Source organism: Rutidosis leptorrhynchoides, chromosome 6 (genome assembly GCF_046630445.1).
Source record: "Rutidosis leptorrhynchoides isolate AG116_Rl617_1_P2 chromosome 6, CSIRO_AGI_Rlap_v1, whole genome shotgun sequence".
NCBI classification, from domain to species: Eukaryota; Viridiplantae; Streptophyta; class Magnoliopsida; order Asterales; family Asteraceae; genus Rutidosis; species Rutidosis leptorrhynchoides.
Window position 1 is genome coordinate 424,845,980 of NC_092338.1, and position 19,539 is coordinate 424,865,518.

At 33.8% G+C, this 19,539-nt stretch overlaps 4 protein-coding genes and 1 non-coding gene across 7 annotated transcripts; 3 read left to right on the forward strand and 2 right to left on the reverse strand.

The window, feature by feature from the left end:
- Positions 1 to 2,444: 2,444 nt before the first annotated feature.
- On the reverse strand, positions 2,445 to 6,543 carry LOC139851674 (hexokinase-2, chloroplastic). Its single transcript, XM_071840775.1, has 9 exons — positions 6,189 to 6,543; positions 5,424 to 5,574; positions 5,143 to 5,325; positions 4,951 to 5,025; positions 4,707 to 4,862; positions 3,874 to 3,969; positions 3,589 to 3,719; positions 3,417 to 3,498; positions 2,445 to 3,204 (listed from the first exon to the last, which is right to left on the reverse strand). The coding sequence occupies exons 1-9, from the start codon at positions 6,479 to 6,481 to the stop codon at positions 2,872 to 2,874; spliced, it is 1,500 nt and encodes a 499-aa protein (XP_071696876.1). The 5' UTR covers positions 6,482 to 6,543; the 3' UTR covers positions 2,445 to 2,871.
- Positions 6,544 to 8,910: 2,367 nt separating this feature from the next.
- Positions 8,911 to 10,762, forward strand: LOC139851673 (WEB family protein At1g75720). The gene is made up of 2 exons (XM_071840774.1): positions 8,911 to 9,027; positions 10,288 to 10,762. The coding sequence occupies exons 1-2, from the start codon at positions 8,911 to 8,913 to the stop codon at positions 10,726 to 10,728; spliced, it is 558 nt and encodes a 185-aa protein (XP_071696875.1). The 3' UTR covers positions 10,729 to 10,762.
- A 1,417-nt stretch (positions 10,763 to 12,179) lies between these two features.
- Positions 12,180 to 15,218, forward strand: LOC139853443 (uncharacterized). Of its 3 annotated transcripts, XM_071842839.1 has the most exons (8): positions 12,243 to 12,304; positions 12,606 to 12,704; positions 12,946 to 12,993; positions 13,220 to 13,332; positions 13,725 to 13,782; positions 14,054 to 14,154; positions 14,254 to 14,451; positions 14,531 to 15,218. In XM_071842839.1, the coding sequence occupies exons 3-8, from the start codon at positions 12,948 to 12,950 to the stop codon at positions 15,008 to 15,010; spliced, it is 996 nt and encodes a 331-aa protein (XP_071698940.1). In that variant the 5' UTR covers positions 12,243 to 12,304; positions 12,606 to 12,704; positions 12,946 to 12,947; the 3' UTR covers positions 15,011 to 15,218. The 3 variants fall into 3 exon arrangements, with proteins under 3 accessions (XP_071698938.1, XP_071698940.1, XP_071698939.1); XM_071842837.1 differs by lacking the exon at positions 12,606 to 12,704 and having other exon boundaries at positions 12,180 to 12,304; XM_071842838.1 differs by lacking the exons at positions 12,243 to 12,304; positions 12,606 to 12,704 and having other exon boundaries at positions 12,851 to 12,993.
- A 910-nt stretch (positions 15,219 to 16,128) lies between these two features.
- TRNAD-GUC (transfer RNA aspartic acid (anticodon GUC)) lies at positions 16,129 to 16,200 on the forward strand. Its single transcript has one exon. It is a non-coding gene; the product is annotated as a tRNA-Asp (tRNA).
- Positions 16,201 to 17,530: 1,330 nt separating this feature from the next.
- Positions 17,531 to 19,413, reverse strand: LOC139855961 (pentatricopeptide repeat-containing protein At1g08070, chloroplastic-like). Its single transcript, XM_071845198.1, has one exon. It carries the CDS (start codon positions 19,379 to 19,381, stop codon positions 17,531 to 17,533), a length of 1,851 nt encoding a protein of 616 aa, XP_071701299.1. The 5' UTR covers positions 19,382 to 19,413.
- Positions 19,414 to 19,539: the final 126 nt, after the last annotated feature.

Consider the following 19,539-nt stretch of genomic DNA (forward strand, 5'->3'; position numbering starts at 1 on the left):
GTTCCCTAGATTAGGGGGAGAAATGAAAAAAAAAAATAAATAAAATGATGTTTCATGATGTGAACATCAATCAAGGTATCTTGATACTCGCACAAAAGAATGCGAAACGAAAGTTCAAAAATAATGCATATGCAATAACTTGCAAATCGATTACGTGATGCATTTAAAGATACAAAAAGAGTGACTAAATCATATATAATAGCAGTAAATGCTCCAGCTCGAATTGAAATTCCAAAAGCTGGCAATAATGTCACTCTTGAGTCTTTGCCACGCATGAAACGTGGAAGATCAATTGGTTCCGAAGATAAAAATTCTCTAAAAGAAAATCAGCTGATAATGAGGTAAAATAAAGTGTTCAATAAGAACCAAATATCAATACTCCTTCTGCAGAGGATATTGATAATAAATACAGAAATTGCAATAAACTATGCAATATTATAGAACTGAAACGGAATAAAAAATATTGATGAGAATTTTTCATATAATGACATCATGTTTAAAGATGATGATCTAGAACCAAATTTGTCATTGAGTGTCAAAATAGACATGACTGAGCTCAATGGAAAGGAGCAATACGAGCTGAATTAGAATCGCTCGATAAAAGAAAAGTTTTCGGATCAATCGTTATCACTTTTAAAGATGTGAAACGTATGAGATACAAATGAATTTTTATCCGAAAAAGAAATGTGCAAATGAAGTTACAAGACAAAACTAGACTTGTAACTCAAGATTTCCCACAAAGACCGGAAATGAATTATGAGGAAAACTTATCCTCCTATGGATACAATTAGTTATTAGATACTTAATCAACCTGGTAGTTACTTAAATGCATCTCATGGATGTTGTAACTACTTATCTGTATGGATCACTTGATAGTGATATACATGAATATACCTGAAGGGTTTAAGGTATCATAAGCATCTAATGCAAAACCCAAGGGAATGTATTCTATTAAATTACAAAGATTTTTATGGGTCTATACAATCGGGAAGTATGTGGTATAACCGATTAAATGACTACTTGATAAGAAAAGTGTATACAAATAATCTTATTTGCACATGTGTTCTTACTTAGAAAACAATGTCTGGATATGTGATTGTAAGTTGTTTATGTCAATGATCATAACATCATATAAACAAATAAAGAGATCAGTATTACCTTGGATTACAAATTGAGCATATGCCTAATGTTTTACTTGTACATCAAACAACTTACACCGAAAAGTTTTTAAAACGTTTTAATATGGACAAGACAAAAACCATTAAGTATTTCTATGGTTGTTAGATCTCAATATTGATACTGATCCATTTCATCCTCTAGAAGATCATGAAGATCTTCTTGGTTGAGAAGTTCCATATTTTAGTAAAATTGGGGCTCTTATGTATCTTACAAATTGTACAAGACCTGACATTTCTTTTGCAGTTAATTTGTTGGCAAGGTTCAGCTCAGTTCCCACCAAAAGATACTGGAATGAGATCAAACACATATCTCGATACCTTCGAGGAACTACTGATTTAGGATTATTTTATTCTAACGAATCAAAACAAGATTTGGTTGATTATGCAGATACAGGTCATTCATCAAATCCTCATAAAGATAAATCTCAAACTCGATATGTATTCCTAAATGGAGTTACCACAAAATCATGGCGTTCTCAAAAACAAACACTTGTTGCAACATCATCAAATTATGCCGAAGTGATTGCATTACATGAAGCCACTCGGGAATGTTTTTTTTTTTTGGTTGAGATCAATGACACAACTCATTAATGATTCTTGTGGACTAGAACGCAATAAAAGTCCAACAACTATCTATGAAGATAATGCAGCTTGCATAGCACAGATGAAAGAAGGGTATATCAAAAGTGACCGAACAAAACACATACCTCCTAGATTCTTCTCATACACTCAAAATCTCATTAAGGCCAACCAGATTGAAATGAGATACGTTCAATCAACAACTCTGCTGATCTTTATACCAAAGCACTGTCAACTGCTATTTCCAGAACACACGTTCACAATATTGGCATGAGTCAAGTTCAAAAGATGTGACGACTCAATGATGTCTACTTGAGGGGGAGTCAACCTTATACTGCACTCTTTTTCCCTTAGCTAAAGTTTTTATCCCACTGGGTTTTTCTTTAGCAAGGTTTTTAACGAGGCAGTACAAGTTGTTCGCTACTAAAATTGTCATCCAAGGGGGAGTGTTATAATACATCAATTATTGAAGTAGAAGTCAAGAAATGGTGGCTAACAATTTTATATAATTCACAAAAGTCAAATATGTAACACTATTTGTAGTATAAATATGCATCAATATGTACAAGATAAATACACCATTCTTGAATAAGAATTTAATCTCTTCTTTCTTCCTTCATATTAGTATCTTCTTTCATAATTAGTAAAATATATGCCATATAAAGTATTAAAATTATAACATCTATATCTATATTTATAGTTATTTATTAGTGGTTGATGAACTGCCACAATTGCTACAATCACATAATTGAAAATAAATGAATAAATAAAAATGCTTGTTAAACTGTCACTTCATTACATTGCCATCCGCGCGTATACAAACCAAACTCATATCATGAATAGCTTTATCCGATTTTCAAGCATATACCAAGTACCAAAACGAATAAAACTCACATAATAGTATAATACATAACTCTTGGTTGTATTGTTTTACAAAATATGGATACAAATACATATATAGACTTTTTCTTAGTCCCTTGATTTGAATTTCATTAACCAATCAAGTTGCTTTATCCTTTCCCCAAAAAATGACTTTTCTTAAAAATAAGTCAAACATAAGATACAATGACTAGATAGATAAATTTTGCAAACAATCAAATATCTTCTCGATATATCAGTGTTCATAAATCGAATTTGTTGCTGCCAAAAGTGCTGCTCCAATGCCAGATCCATCTTTCGAATGCTCGACAACTACATGACTCGATAACTCAGGGCCTAGAAGTTCGGTCACCGCTTCTTTAAGGTACCTCCGGTAATAAGGGTGATGCTCATATAAACCTCCATCCATGGCAACAACCATACGTTTTCCAAAAACGACACCCTTTGAATCTTCCTCCATCTTTTGGAGTATTCCAACTATTCCTGCCCCGGCCAAACGGCCCCCACGCTTTGCAATCGTGTCACACACCTCCAGCACCAATTTTCGCGCATCCAAATTTGAGTTTACCTATTGTTGAGTTGATATTTTGTTTAGTAAAAATAATTTAAAAATCAGTTGTCCTTCTAGAAACAGTCCCATCGAGGTATAATTGTCTACATCCTACCAACCCATCATACCCTGCCTTAGCGGGATTGGGTAATATTGTTGTTGTTGATAAAGAATATCAGTTGTTAAAACTTTAAAGTATGTGTATATTTAGTAGAAAGTGTATAGATTACCCCTGTGGCTTCATAGAGGATTGATCCAACGGCTTCAAGATCTTCAGAGGTGTCCTGCTGCATAGAACTAATATATGGGGTCCTACAATTTCGATTCAGAATTGACCTTTTAGTTATCAATTTATATACTACCATTTAAGACTGTAATTTTATTCATTTGTTTTTCAGTTACCCGAGCGCAAATGGAGTTTGCAGCCTTTCGGGAATATGATTACCAAATAAAGAAGATGTTTCGGCCATTCTTACAAGTACCCGTCTAACAATTTCGCCAAGATACATACCCGAGATTGTTTTTTCAAATAGCTGTCCATAAATAATATAATTGTGAAGAAAATTTGAAGTTAGAGTTCTTTAGATAAGAAATTATATACATTTACAAGAAATATGATATAAACGAAATAAAAATTGTTGTCGTGTTATGATGAAGACATAAATAGTAATAATCGTTGAAACTTACCTGCTCACCGGGGTTTATACTCTCTGCATCCATCTCTCTGTCAAACTCGGTCAACGGAAGCCCGTTTGAGAATGCTCCCCACTCAGTATTTACAATCTGACAACAGACCAACTTTGAATAACTCAGTATGTATTAAATTTTGAACAATGCTAGTGCAGAGTCTCTACATGAGATCAACATTATATGGGCTAATGGGCCATCACGATGTATTTGGTATGATGTCGTTGGTTATGCTGACCCAAATCGAACTACATTACCATAAAATGGCTGATCACCAGTTGTTGTGAAAGTGTTATTACTAAATAATGATATTTTTATCTAATCTAGTCCCTTTTAAGGCAAAATATTTGTTGATTTAGTGGGTTTAATGCATAAATATATATACTATGGTGACAATCACGGGTTTGATCAATTCGTCGGTTGAAGGATGTAACGTGTTCATATTAAACTAATTTTCTTTATTTTATCTGTTTGACCCGCTAGATATAAACAGAACCTGTATACGCTCGTTTATTAGTAAATGGGTCAAAATAATGGCCTGAATAGATGGGAACAATAACCCACAACTTTGAATGGGTTGTTATTCTCCTCAGGGGATGACCTAGCTTTACTCCAGTGGTAGCACGAGCTACCACTGAAATATGCGATGCAGTAGAAATTTTTTTGGACTTTTAACTAGTGATAAAAATTTTTTGTGTGACAACACTGGATAGTGTAAATTTTTTTGAGCTTATAACTAGTGACACCACTGACAACGAATCCTAGATCCGCCACTGATTCTCCTTGTTCTTTGTACGGAATGTAACACTGTAAAATGGAACTGATAAACAAACCGTTTTTCCAGTTCTGGATTTGTGCCCTTGTAGTTTAGGAATGGCATTGACAGATTCGACGTAACAAGCATTGGTTCCAGTCCCGAGAATCACGGCAACCATTACATCATTGTCCCAATATCTTGCTCCGGCTAGTGTTGCTACCGTATCATTAACCTACATTGACAACTTAAACACATTATATTTGGATTTATTACGATGCATCAAGAAAATATATACAATAGTACATAAAGGATAACCATACCAATGCAGAAACCCGCATATCGAGGCCTTGCCTTCCCATAGCTTCATTTAAACACGCCACAATATCCTTTCCGGGCTGAAACACAATAACATATTAGCTAAACCGGTATACTTTTTTCAGCACATGTATACACTTCTAAAATTCACTGATCAAATTTCCATATTCATTTGGCTGTAAGACAGAATTACGAACCGTTCCAGAGACTGCAAAACCCTTTGTCCATTTGATTAGTATCCCAGAGTCGATGGAAGTTTGCTTCACCGGAAAAGAGAACGTAAATCCCGTCTCTCTAGTTCTACCATTCGGCAACACAAACTTTCCGCCCTCTTTCTTCACAAATTTTGCTAATGCAGAAGCAATAAAATCGAACAGCTCCTACAAATTCATCTAACCGTGTATCAACACATCAATCAATAAAACATAAATAAATTACCTAAATTTTGAAATATGACTATATGAGAATTAATATGGACCTCAGATGTGCCAAACATCAGATCTTGTGGTATAGAAACTTGCTCAAATTCAGTGTCAAGCACCCTCTCATCCTTTCCCCCTAATTGAGTTCGAAGAACTCGAAAATTCGTACCACCAAGGTCCAATGCATAAAACAACCCACTTTCATTCCTACATTCAACCACAACTCAATAATTGCTTTAATGAAACAGAAATAGTGTCAAAGTTTGACTTTTCAGAGTCAAATGTGATGCTTCTAACAATCAAAATTCACATACTTAAATACTTTGTCATAGTTTTATGTTCAAATATTTTCAAAATATTACAGTAAAACTATTTATAAGGAAACGTGTATTGTTTAAATTTTGCAACTGATAATAAACTTATCATACTGGCTAAAATTGGAGTTGGTAAATTAACAAAGTTGACATACAAAAGTCAAACATGGACTGTTTTTCAGATATTTTTTCTGTAGTAGTAATCAAACTTTCTAACATAATGTATAATTTACATAAGTCAGAAGCCATAACAATAATTCAATGAGTTAATTAAAGTCCATAAACACAATCAAACAATAATTACTTGTAGTTAATGATATTCAATTCTAGTCTAGTCTATCATTTTTAGTATTCAAAAGTAATAACAATAAATTTACTAATTTAGTGTACAAATAATATGTTTGACAACAATAACTATTTTTGGTAGTACCCAGTTGGCAGACAATCCGTAACTATTTTTGTATTCAAGTCAAAGAAAGTCAACACTAAATCAAAGAAATTTCATACCCAGTTGGCAGACAATCCACATAACTGAGGATCATTTTAAGATCACTGCCGCCGTCAGCCGCAAGGCCAGCGCGCATGTCATTAGCCATGGCATCTGCCACGTGGCGGAGGAGGGGTAAAGGGGTGGCGCAATCATTTTGTAATTTGGTCAGTATAGGGAGAGCAGCAGCTGTGGAGACTGAGACACCGGTGCTGGATCGAAGAACCATGGTGACACGTGGCGTACGGGAGATGGGTGATCGGGAAATGGGGAATGATCGGATGACCGGCGGTGAGTTAACGGTGAATGACATTGTTGATTGACGGTGAAATCAAGGTGGAGTTTTGGTTGGGTGGATATTGGAGACAAGTACATGTGTTGAAACACGAGGTTAGTTTACTTTTATTTATTCAACGGGTAATTTGATCGTACATTTTTTTAGTTAATTAAAAAAAATTTCAAAGAATTAATTTTATACACTTAATTTACACAAAGAATTACACTTAATTTATTGGTTTTGTGCGAAAATCAGTTAAGAAATTTAGTTTGGTGTGATTTTAAATTTTTATATAAAAGCACACTGAATGAATATTACGGAGTATTATAAGCTACATTTTTTCCCTTTTAACAATTATCGCATGTAAATTATGAAGAACACTAATTGATGTGTTGGTTTGGTGTTGAAAAGATATTTTCCAACAATATGTCCGTGTCATAAAAATATAATATTAATAACTAGCAAAATGACCTGTGAAATACTACCTCCGTCCCAATTTAATAGTCCACAGACAAAAAACACACAGTTTAGGAAAAAGTGACTGTCACATGTACTTTTTGTCTACTTTCTCCCTACTTTCCAGTTTTACTCATTACTTTTTACCTATACTTTTGTCTTACTTAAATAAAGCAAGGGTATATAAGTACTTTAACCAATTATTCTTTTCTATTTATGGAAGTGTACTATTAATTTGGGACGGACGAAAAAGGAAACGTGGACTATTAATATGGGATGGAGGGAGTAACAGATTTTTTTAAACGAAATAATTTAATAACATGTTTTAAGTTTTAAGTTTTAAGTAGTAAGTGAATGTAAATGCTAAAGTTATTTACTATAATGACCCGTTAAAAAAATTGATTATAAGAAAGTTTTTTAAACTGAAAAGGAATAAAAATGGCTTAAATGTAGCCAGCTATTATCTTTAGATTAGAGGCGCCTCGCCGTCTTTGATTGGATGGAAACAAATATCTAAAGTGTGCAGTGAAAGATCTTTATATTATAGGTAGCCAACCAAAGTGCTTACCTTTCATCAAAGGGGCCGTAATCAGCCTCAAGATTTTAGATTCCGTAACTCAGTGAGTGCCTTTCTAAGAAAGAAGGGCATGGAAGAAGAAAATGAAATACGAACAACAGCACTGGTTGTAATAGATCGACTTTCATGCTAGTTCTTGCTCCAGCATAAAAGTTCCATTTCAGGGAAGGACGACGTATTATGATACTTTCTGTTTTGTCGAGCCTTGCTTTGGTCTCTGGTTTGATGGTTGTACGTGATAAAAAACCAGGTGTAAACTGTTAACATTAAAAAGAAGTTTTACACACATGCTAGTGTACTCCACCTAAATTAAAACAATGAAGGAATGAGGCAAGTAATGAGGTCAACAGCAGGTAAGTAAGTCAATAAATGTATAGCAAAATTATTATGAACTAAATTAATCATCCAAAACAGAATACACACATGCTACTTCAATAACTAAGGAACATCCTTGATACACAAAGAGACGCTACTCAATTCAATCTACATATATTTATATGTATAAATTATAATGGATAAAATTGTTTATTCAAGAAGATCCTAACAACTAACAAAAAAGAAATGGGTAACAAACTTTCCTGAAATTATGGTTTGACGTGGAATGGACATACCAATCGTGTGTTATGGCCCAGATGTCTCAATGTCTGTGTGCAAACTACCGGGTAGCCTACACACTTGGCTAAGTTTGAAGGGCTTACATGTGAACGCGGTTTTGAGTCTTGCAAGTGTTTCATCACATCATCCTCTGTCCGGATGGATAGCCATACATGTTGCAACTCTGTTTGACTTGCGAGTGATTACGTCTTTAAACCTTTCTGATGTTTCTTCTTGGCATGCTCTGTTCGGACTATCTTTTAGGCGGCATACGCTCTGTGGCTTCGTTGGTTGACTTCTAAACGGCTTATATACCGGAGTTAGTTTGACATTGTCTCTTCTTTTCGTCCCCGTTCTTCCTCTTGGCCAGTTACGACTCCTTATTTATAACCCAAAAAGGATTTTGTTTAAATGTGTATTAATCTTATAAAAAAGACTTTATTTAATACGTGTCGAATATGTGTGTCATGGGTATAATTTACTCTCTATGCCAATCATTTAATTTCAAAAAAATATATTAAAGGATTGGGATAGGGAGTATAATTTACTCGAACGTATTACCCGAACCTACTTTTGCCGGATTACACTAATCGCGAAATGGAACATGTAGAGTAAAGCAAAATCCCATATGTATACTACCAGCAGCTTCATCTATAAAACAACAATAAAAAATTAATGTTCCCATATGTAACCCAACCAAACATTCAGTGCAAGTGAAGTGCCCGCAAAGAAACGAAGCTTCTCATTCTCTTATCAATTTTATTATAACTTCACATACCATCTCACTTTCACACACACATTCACTAATCACTAATCACTATTCGCTAATCGCTAATCAATGATGAGAAGAGCCGAGATCGATACTAGTGCTCCGTTCAAGTCTGTCAAGGAGGCAGTTGTGCTCTTCGGTGAGAAAGTTCTCGCGAGCGAAGTTTACGCCAATAAACTTAAGAAGGTTATTTCCATTTCATTAATTGTTTCATTACTTACGATTACAGATCATATATAATCTCAACTAATATGACCGATTCTTGTATTTGTAATTCTTGTTATATTGTGATTATAATGCCATTTAAAAGCATGTTACATTTTTTGTTGCAATGGTAAGTAATGTAGTTTAAGTAATTAAGTGAGTATATACCTGTGAAATATATCTGTTTATCTTAAGAGATACCTGCAAATTCAAATATTCAAATATACTTAATATAAAAATTGTTAATTTGCTTATATTATGTGGTAATTTTATTAGTGATACAATATCTGAATATGAGTACGGTGATAACTGATGAGTGCTCACAAGTTGTTTTTTGAGAATTAGTTTTATGTTACATATAGTTTGCTTTGTTAAAAAAAAAAAAAATGCGCACACATCTCACTACTTATCATGACTATATATGCATATGTTAATATGGGGATTGAACCTTTAACTTCATGATTGAAAGGACACTGCAACACCGACAATTCATAATATGTTACGGAGTAATTTTTTTAGAGTAACATTAGGTAAATTCAACTATATAGACAAACAGATAAACGAATAAGGTTTTTCGCTTTATGTTACTTAAAGAGGCTAAGTATTGATTATTTATACGATCTAACCAAATTATCTCTCGTGACCATCTTTAACTTTTTCCTTGTCACCCCAATACGTGTTACTAGTGAAATTTGAAGGCATGAGGCTATTATTATGAGAATATTAACTAATAACCATCTTGTATGATGATAGTAAATCGAGTACATAGATATTAAATTAAATTATCTTTGTATTGTCATCTTCAATATAAATTTTTTCTAATTAACCGGAACATATCATTTGTAAAAAGCATTAAAGTCAAACAACAAAAGTTGGCGTGGTGATAGTTACTTGCTTTCCAATATGAAAGGTCAAGGGTTCAACTCCGATTTTTACCACACAGTGAGTCATAACCGCTGTTAAAAAAAGCACTAAAGTCGTTCGAACACACTTTATATTATTCAACTGAAAAATCGGAGTATATTTTATATGGATAAAAGAAAGGGGGTTGCTTAAAAGTGAGTGAAGGCATCCTTTCTGACTGATCCATCACGCACTTGGGCCTTGGCCCACTCACGATAATAGACTTCTTACCTTTATTGAGTTACTCGTATTATTTATATATTTATATTTATATTTATTTGTTGCAAATGTTTTTACTTTTAACTTTATTTGAGTGTTACAAAACATTCATAAACACAGATGCAAAATGAAGAAAACGAAAATGAAGTTACACCAGTCACAATAGAATTAAAGGAGACGAAACAAAGGCTAGAGGAGGCTCGAGAAGATCGAATGATAATGGCAACTTGTCTTTCTTCACTACAACAAGAGCTCGAACGTACCAAATATGAGTTACAACAACTTAAAGTTCACGACTCCAAGAATCACATAGACATTAACGAGGATCTTAAGTTTATCGAAGAAGATATTACAAGTCGTGATACAATGTCGGATGTGGAGTTTCAAAAGAAGAGCTATGTGACGTTTGCAAATGCACCTTCGGTTGCACAAGTTATGATGCAACCGTGTGATGAAAACGTCTTGAAAAGGAATGAATCTTTAAGGAAAAAGAAGAAGAAGCAATTGATCCCGCTCATTGGTGGTCTTTTTACGAAAAAGAAAAATATAATCCAAGTTTAATCTACAATATAAGCTCAATAATAACAAGAAAAAGTTGTGCATTTCTAGTATGAAATGAGATTTTCTAAAGTTTGTGACTTTATTTATGTGTATGCACAGAGAAAGTTTCTTGTAATAACTAAGGCACCCTATGACATATTTTTTTTTAAATCAAAACAATCACCTGAGTATTCCAAACAGGCAAAACCTTCTATCAAGTATATATATTTTTTTTAAAAATAACAAAATCTCGCATATCTATTTTTTATTGAACTTGTTATTATTACTCTCACTATATTCCGGATCATTTTATATTATTTTTTTACAATAATGCCGCGATTAGAAACATGCAACTTTGAAGAGGTTTCAGAAAAGTGTTAGGAATGACATTATGCGTTCATTTGGTATATTTCTTAGTAGGTTTGTGACCTTAAAAACTAGTGCAAGATCTTTTGATAACAACAAAACAAGAGGTCCAAGGTTCAAATTTCTTTTAATGCAAAATAAATCCTCTTGTGACCACAGAGGTTCACTCACGATGATTCTGGGCTATCTGCAAAGCGGGTGATCGCTTTGGGTTAGTCGGTTCACAAACAGAATCGGAAACTTAGGTATACAAAAAAAAAAAATTGGAAGGTTTGATTTGGGCCTGTACCATCTACGCTACGGCTTAAAGCCCATGTTCACGTACAGCCTCAAATTTAAATATTCTATAATGGGCTTCTATATTTCTATTCAAATTGAGAAGACTAATGAATGTGTGGGCCGAGAAGCGTAACAGCAAGGATTGTTAACCAAGTACTCGAAGTTAGAAGTTACTTTGTTAGAATTTTGTTGAATTTAACATATTTTTACCACATTTTATTTTTATTTTCAAAGTAAATTAAATAAAGTAAGTTAAATAAATGATGGAAAATAGTATATAAGGGTAAATGATAAACTTAATAATATGTAGTGATTATCTCTCTAACAAATAATAATTATTATAAAAAATTATATAAGTATTAAGATATATAGTTTTTTTAGGATGGATCGTGTATGTACAAGTTATTATATTTGATATACGTATTTAACTAAGCTATTTTTATTATGACGATTTTCATATCATAGAGTTGTTTTCATATTTTAACACATAAACATATATTTATACCAATCTATTACTCCACTTAATATGATTATGATAATTTCTATACCGCATAACATATTAACATGTAAAGTACTGTAATATTTGTCTTCCAAATGTTTGATTTAAAAGTACTCATTATTTTATTATTATAATTTATTTATAAATTTATAATTATCATTAAAATTACTAGTCTATACGAAAAATAGTACTTTACGGTGCACTTTTTTTGTGTAAGAGGTGTGCTGTGTGTATAGAACTATAGATACATGTATCTCTTGTACGTATAGGTTTGTGTGTAAGATAGATAGAGCGAGTCCGTTGTATGATTTTTCCTTTACTTTTTTGTGTAGCTTCTCTTTCTTTTTTCTTCTCATTTTATTCCTCGTCTGTTACATATTCTCTCTCTACTCTGTGTGTGTGTGTTTTAGTGTGTGAAATATTCTCCATATCATTCCGTTAATGCTCATTTCAGTAAGCTCTCAATTCATCTGGGTTTTTGCTAAATTTTTGTGGGTTACTGTTAATTTTCTCATATCTTCGTCTTCATCATCCAATTTTCAAGATGTATGCGGTTCTTTTTTTATTTTATTTTTTGATAAAGATAAGAACTTTGAAGCTAATTTCATCTGGGTTTCCGTTAGCTTTCTAATATCTTCATCTTTATCGTAAATTTGAAGCTAATTCAAGATTTTTTTCCGTTCTAATTTCTTCAACTTTTCAATAAAGATTGTAAATTTGAAGCTAATTTCATCTGGGTCTTTCTTATTTTTAGTGGATTTCTTTAGATTTTTTCGTATTCAAGACTTTTGCCGTTCCAGTTTCATCATTTTTCTAAATAAAGAATATAAATTTGAAGCTTAATTTCGTCTGGGTATGTTTATTTTTTGACTTCTTGAATTGGGTGTTCCTTGAATTATTCAATTGATCCCTGTACGAACTGCGAGATTATGGGATCCTGTGGATTCTTTCAACATCTTTTCCTTCCAAAGTTCTTTAAACTGTGTGTGTTTTTAGTGTGTTTACTGTGCGTGTATATTTTGTTAAAAATGGTTCATTTAATTTTTTTGTTGAATTTCAATCCTTGAATCATATTAATATCATCAATTTTGCAGAAATGAGGAAAGGATCCACTCGATTCTCAGATGTGATGCGACAAACAGGTAAAAATCTCATCTTTTTGCTGTTTACAATTTTACCCCTGCTCTTGATTCCAATCTCAAAAAACCCAATGAATTTTTTTATATAAATGTCTCCCTTTTTTATGTTTTTATCCGTAATTAGTCATTAGTCAATTTGTTGTGAAGTTATCCTGTTTTATTTATCACATATAATATAATATATTAAATTATTGGAGTAATATATAAATTTTTTGTCTTTGTGATAAAGGTAGGGGTAGTGATGGAATTTTGCACAAATCATCAAAGAAGCTGAAAACTTTGAGTTCTGTGGGTGAAATGGATACATCTTCCTGTTCCAAAACCCTCAAACTTTCCAAAAAGGTAATAATAACAATACTAATAATCGTATTCAGTTTTGACCTCATATAAATTCATGTATACATATGATAGTTATAGTTATGGGGGGTTAGGTTGTGCATATTTTGATATATTCATACTGTGAATGAAGAATTGGATAATGAGCTGTTTTAAGAGTGATGAAGAATTGGATAATGAGGCTATTTTAAGAGTGATATCATGGTACTTTCACATTTTGTGTCAATGAACATAAAGGGGTAGTCTGGGAATTTAACTATGTGTTGATGAGGTTATCCAAATTTTGACCAAATAATGTTTACTATACACCCCTTTACATGAGCCTGGTTTTGTCTTAAGTTGATTTAGTATAATTTTCTAATCATGCAGTTTAGTTATTGTCCTTTTTCAATTTGCAGATTTTGGATGATTGTCATACAGTTAATCATGTCTTCGTCCCAAGAAAATTACGCTCAGGTCTGTTTAATTTACATGGTACTTTGAGCTTTCTTTATTAGAAATTAGGGGCTTTGACACCATAAAGTTTCAATCTTTTCATATTTATTTGGTATTTTATTGAATTCTTTATGTATTTTCAGGATTTATATATGATCTTGAAGAGTCCAATTTTTCCTTAAGAGTCCAGTTTTCTGGTTATATTATGACAAATTTATGATAAAAAAAAAATGTGAAAACAAATTGTCAATTCTGCTCTTCTATAGTATCTGATTTGCAATTCTATATACAGCATTGGTGAAGCGACAACACGAATATGTTTCTCCAACAAATGGGATTTCTACATTTAAACTGTCATCAGAAGTTTCCAATAAAAAGCTCGAAGCTAATGCGGTAAGTATCCCGAAGATTGTTAATTTCTTTAGAGGGTAAAAAGGTAATTTCACACACAAAAGTGTCTTCACTAAAATTCTTTTATTTAATATTGTGCAGGTAACGAAAGATGAAGAAGAAGCAGTTGCCGGTTTGCTTGCCTTGGCCAGAATATATTTTGGAGATAATAATTCTCCTCAGATTTATTTAAAAAAAGAAACTTCAGAAGCAGAAACTTCAAGATCCAAAGATTTGGTTCCAAAATGTGCCCAGATTGATGTGACGAATAAATCAATAAATGCAGTTGAAATAAAAATGGTACAAACAAGTTATTATTGCTAGTTTCCTATATAGGCACAATTCTTGTGTTTAAGCTTTAACAAATTGTTTTTGGCAGGATTATAACAATGTTATTAATGGTGGAAACAAGTCAAGAAAGCGATGTGCTTCACATGTTTATATATGCAGACTTATCAAAGATATGCAATTCATGGAGGGTAATATGGTAAATTCACACAAACTACTGAAAACCGAGACAATCTCTTCAGAGAATAATCTGAACCGCAATGTTGGTATAGACTTGAATGAAGGGATCACGGCTAGCAAAACGATAAGTCAAGATCAGCATTGTGCTTTTGGGGTGCAATCGTATTTTGGCAACCCGTTTTCTGACCCTTCGCAATGGTCGAGACCAGTGTTACCTAAACAACAAATATGGGTTAATTCGTTAATGCCACCTCGCTTGAATCCTCATGTACAACCGTCAATGCGAGATGTACTAGCAACCAAGCAGGAGCTCCGGTCTTTGGGATACCAAGAAAATGGAGATTTGTTTCGTGTTGATAACCCTTTGACATTGAAGTTAACATTGCAATAAGGATCTTGAAATGGCGTTTTAGGTCATTCTTGGAAGTTATATTAGTTGGTTAAACGACTTGTTGACCTATGGGTCCAAGGTTGAAAAGGTGTACAAAAATATATAACAGGATTTTGATTCAACATTAAAATAGTTTCTGAGATGGTGATAGTTGTGTTCCAAATGCACGTAGTCCTTGAAAAATGTATTTGGGCAACTCTTTATTATTATAAAAAACTTTTGCAGCCAAGTTATACTAGTATTTCGTTTGAACATATGATAATTCTAAAAGATTACATTATTCTTCTCTCTTTTTTTGAAAAGCAAGAAAATGATTTTATTACCAAAAATTTGACAGTACATCAGTACATGTAGTCTACAAGCCGAAGACTATACAAGACAATACATCAGCGAGATCGAAATCTATGTAAATATTGAAAAAACGAAAACGACAGTACGAACATATGTGTCTACAAAAAGATTAACAGGGATCTACGATCAGATTTAGATTTGAAATCCATTGAAGCCATTCGATATTTCCCTTTTTTGATCTATTGCTTATCCATTTAAAACTTCGAGTTTGGATTTCCTGAAAAGCAATCGGCATAGTCCATTTTTGATTTCGGGAAAAAAGTTTGTTTCTGTTTTGCCAAATTATGTATGAAGCCCCACGTACAACCCTGCCATAGCTTCTTATTCGAACCAAAGTATCCACACGCGCTGGATGAATTTATTAAATCATTGAACGAAATGGACTGCTGTCATAACTTCTCTTGTTATAAAGACCATTCCGAATCGGGATGCAAATCCCTCGCCAATGTTACGTTTTAACTTTGCCAATTGTATAACGCTGATGGCAGAGCTCCGTCTTCCTCTCACCAATTGTCTTTCGTGCTCTATTTCGCCAATCTAAAGCATACTGCATTACGCGATATATGTTATACTCCGAACATTATTATTTGTAAATTGGTTTAATTAATTAATTTGAGTGTGAAGAAAGGGTTATGGTTATGATTGAAATGGGTTAATGATGAGAATGAAATACGGCTCTCATCACTTGTTATAATGATTCATGAAATAGATAATTCATACCTATATAACCACATTACAAGAAGCGTTAAATGAAGAATTACAACAAAGTCGTTGTAGTATAGTGGTAAGTATTCCCGCCTGTCACGCGGGTGACCCGGGTTCGATCCCCGGCATCGGCGTATTATTTTTACTGTCATAGTATTTAACACACTACTTCCATATTCATATGCAAGGTTGCAAAATTCGTTATTCGGGGATTAATCGGTCGGGATTTTGAGAGGATTAATAGGCGATTCGGAGATTATTCGGGGATTAATCGGATTGTACTGTATACATTTAAATACTAAAATTTAAAAATTATATGTATAAATATAGAAAAAAATCATAAATATAAAAATAAACTTCAATATAATTGTCTAAAATTGTTCATGCTCCGAAACTATAAAGTTCTGAGTTAAATTCATGTTAAAATGTTAATCGTTTTTGATTTTGACCGACTTTGATTATCAAATTCGATTAAGACCCATCAATTGACGTTGATCGTTTAATTAAACGGATTTTTAGAAATCGGAACGCTTTGCTCATAAAAATGATTAATCGAGGATTAATCTGCGAGTAAATGGGTTTTTTACAACTATTTAGAAAATGAGCTACACCACAAACAATCCTTCCTTTTTCTTTATTCCTCACACGTACTGGTAGTATAACACGCAAATCAATACTGTATCTAGCCGTGTTAATATTAGCTTGCAGCTAAAATCTGTGTCATTTGATACTATTTATATAGGTTCATTAGTAAGTGGCATGCTGGTTGATGGTTTTCATTTTGGGGTTCTCTATTAGACCATCTTTAACCCGGACGTGTTGGCGTGTTGCTGAGTAGGGGTGGGGTGCTTGATGGGCGTGCTAGTAAACTGGAAAATAATGGGGTGGAGTGTTAAGTGGCGTGTTGGGTGATGTGTTAAAATCTGATTGGAAGTTGTATGGTTTCAACCAATAACATCTCAGCACACCAAATTGGTTTCATGTGCTTGGAGCACACACGCCAGGAGCACACACGCGAGCACGCCGCGTTAGCCAGGTGTTGGAGAGGGTCTTATGCCCACCAACTGTTTGATTAAATTCCTCTAAGAGTATTATTCAAAGCAAACTGCTTTCATGTATGCAATTGGAGTTTATGTAATTATAATGACGAATATGCTGTGTTACTAGGAATTTGGAGATGGATCCATAATGCTAGCAAGGAGACTCAGGCATGGGAACTCAAAGGTTCTATATGCTGTTGTTCAAAGCATGTTATCTTGCAGTAACATGCTGCTACGCTACACAAATGTACAAAATATTCTTGTTACAACAATATTTAAGGTTTCCCAGAACCAAACAAGTTGTTACACTAAAAAAAACCAGAAACAGTGACAACTTCGATCCATATACTTATGAATGAGTTGCTTCAGACTGTGTTAACCCCACCAAAATCAGTCTCTCTATTCCATCATTCATCTCCATTTTTTATGCTACTATCTGGTCACTGTTCTTTAGATGTTTTTCAATTGTATCCAACAACATATAAATTTCTTTAGCTTTCATGTGCGATTTGTCCCCTTTTCTGAATTCATATACCACACCATCCACTTCAACCGAACTACATCCCGGACTCTTTCTGACATTACGTTCTTTCATAGTCTTTCGTAACTTAAACGCATCCCTCCATCTATACGAAGAGCAATATAAATTCGACATAAGTACATACGCACCATCATCTATCTCCGTATCCATTTCATCTACTTTTTTCATCATCCTTTTTCCGATTTCAATGTTCCCATGAGTCCTGCAAGCAGCTAATAATGCTCCCCAAACTACACCATCAGGTTTCGTAGTCATTTTGTCGATAAAATCCTCAGCCTCGTTTAATAATCCCGCTCGGCCCAAAAGGTCAACCATACACCCGTAATGCTCTTTTCGAGGCGTTATATTATGCACCGTTATCATGTCTACAAAATACTTGCAGCCTTCCTTTACAAGTCCAGCATGGGAACAAGCCATCAGCATCCCTACATATGTCACATCATTCGGTACAATTCCCGTTTTCGACATTTCAGAAAAAATTTCAACGGCTTTTCGCCCGTTTCCGTTTATCGCAAGTCCAACGATCATGCTCGTGTATGTAACCACATCTCTATGCTTCATACGCTTAAACACACAAATGGCGTTTTCTACGTGTCCGCACTTCATGTACATATCTAAAAGCGCATTCCCTATAAATCCATCCGCTTTTACACCGTTTTTGTCAATATAAGAATGTACCCATTTCCCCTGTTTGTATGCGCCCAAATTAGCACAACAGTTGAGCACACCAACAAGAGTAACCTCGTCATATTCGACACCGTTATCCTTCATCTTTTTAAACACGTTTAACGCCATCGTGAACTCCCCTCGTTGAACTAGTCCCAGTATCATTGAGTTCCACGTGACAACATTTTTCACAGGCATTTCAGTAAATACTCGAACAGATAAATCAGCATCACCGCATTTCATATACATATCAATTAACGCGTTACCTACATACACGTCGAGATTCAGCTCATGATCAATCATATACTTATGCAATTTCTTACCAAGATTTAAATCTCTCAACTTGGCACAAGCTGAAATTAGAACCACCATTGTCATCTCATCTGCTCTAACACCCGTTTCACACATTTGATAAAACGTCTGCACCCCTTTCTCGTAACAACCCATGTCCATGTAGCCTTGAATCAACGTGGTCCACGTCACCAAATCTCTTTCAGTACTTTTATCAAACACCTTCTGGGCACCTTCCATAACACCACATTTTCCATAGAATCGTATCAACATGTTCACAACATACAAATTCAACACGAATCCGTTTTTAAACACGTGTGAATGTAGCTGTTGGCCTTCTCTCAACGCGCACATAAGCGTGCACGATTTAAGGACAAATGGGTACGTAAAAGTATCCGCAACTAAACCTTTTACATGTAAATCAGTATAAAACAAAAATGCCAACAGAGGATTATGATTTGAACGAATGAACGATTTTAAAACGATGTTGTAAAGATCGATTGTGGGGTTATCGAGTTTAGTAAGAACAGAGTGTAGGTAATTGGTATCAGGAATGTGGTTATTTGATGACGATGTAGCAGAGATGGTGATGATTTTGGTGTACAACAATTGGAGGGGTATTGTTGGAGATGTTTTAATGATATAAGAATGGATTTGTTTGAGTTGATTTAAGGACTTGCATGATTGAATAGTATGAATAAGTGAGGATATAGGTGAGTCTGTTTTGTTATTTGTGATGGAATAAGAACATGGAGAACTTTTAAAGATGGTTTCCATTAACAAAGGTAAGGTATTTTCACTGGACGAGAATGATGATCAGGGAGGGCATCAGAAGACTACAAACACTTTATTTGTGGATATATACTTGTTATATTGTTGCCACGTCACTATATCTTAATTTTATTTTAATCCTATTTTTTTAATTATTCATTTGA

Coding starts and splice junctions, on each gene's coding strand:
- LOC139851673 (XM_071840774.1), top strand. CDS start 8,911: ATGATGAGAAGAGCCGAGATCGATACTAGTGCTCCGTTCAAGTCTGTC. Junction 9,028..10,287: donor ACGCCAATAAACTTAAGAAG/GTTATTTCCATT, acceptor TCATAAACACAG/ATGCAAAATGAAGAAAACGA.
- LOC139853443 (XM_071842837.1), top strand. CDS start 12,948: ATGAGGAAAGGATCCACTCGATTCTCAGATGTGATGCGACAAACAG. Junction 13,333..13,724: donor CCCTCAAACTTTCCAAAAAG/GTAATAATAACA, acceptor TTCAATTTGCAG/ATTTTGGATGATTGTCATAC. Junction 13,783..14,053: donor CCCAAGAAAATTACGCTCAG/GTCTGTTTAATT, acceptor TTCTATATACAG/CATTGGTGAAGCGACAACAC.
- LOC139851674 (XM_071840775.1), bottom strand. CDS start 6,481: ATGTCATTCACCGTTAACTCACCGCCGGTCATCCGATCATTCCCCATT. Junction 5,326..5,423: donor TGATGTTTGGCACATCTGAG/GTCCATATTAAT, acceptor ATGAATTTGTAG/GAGCTGTTCGATTTTATTGC. Junction 4,863..4,950: donor ATATGCGGGTTTCTGCATTG/GTATGGTTATCC, acceptor TTGTCAATGTAG/GTTAATGATACGGTAGCAAC.
- LOC139855961 (XM_071845198.1), bottom strand. CDS start 19,381: ATGGAAACCATCTTTAAAAGTTCTCCATGTTCTTATTCCATCACAAAT.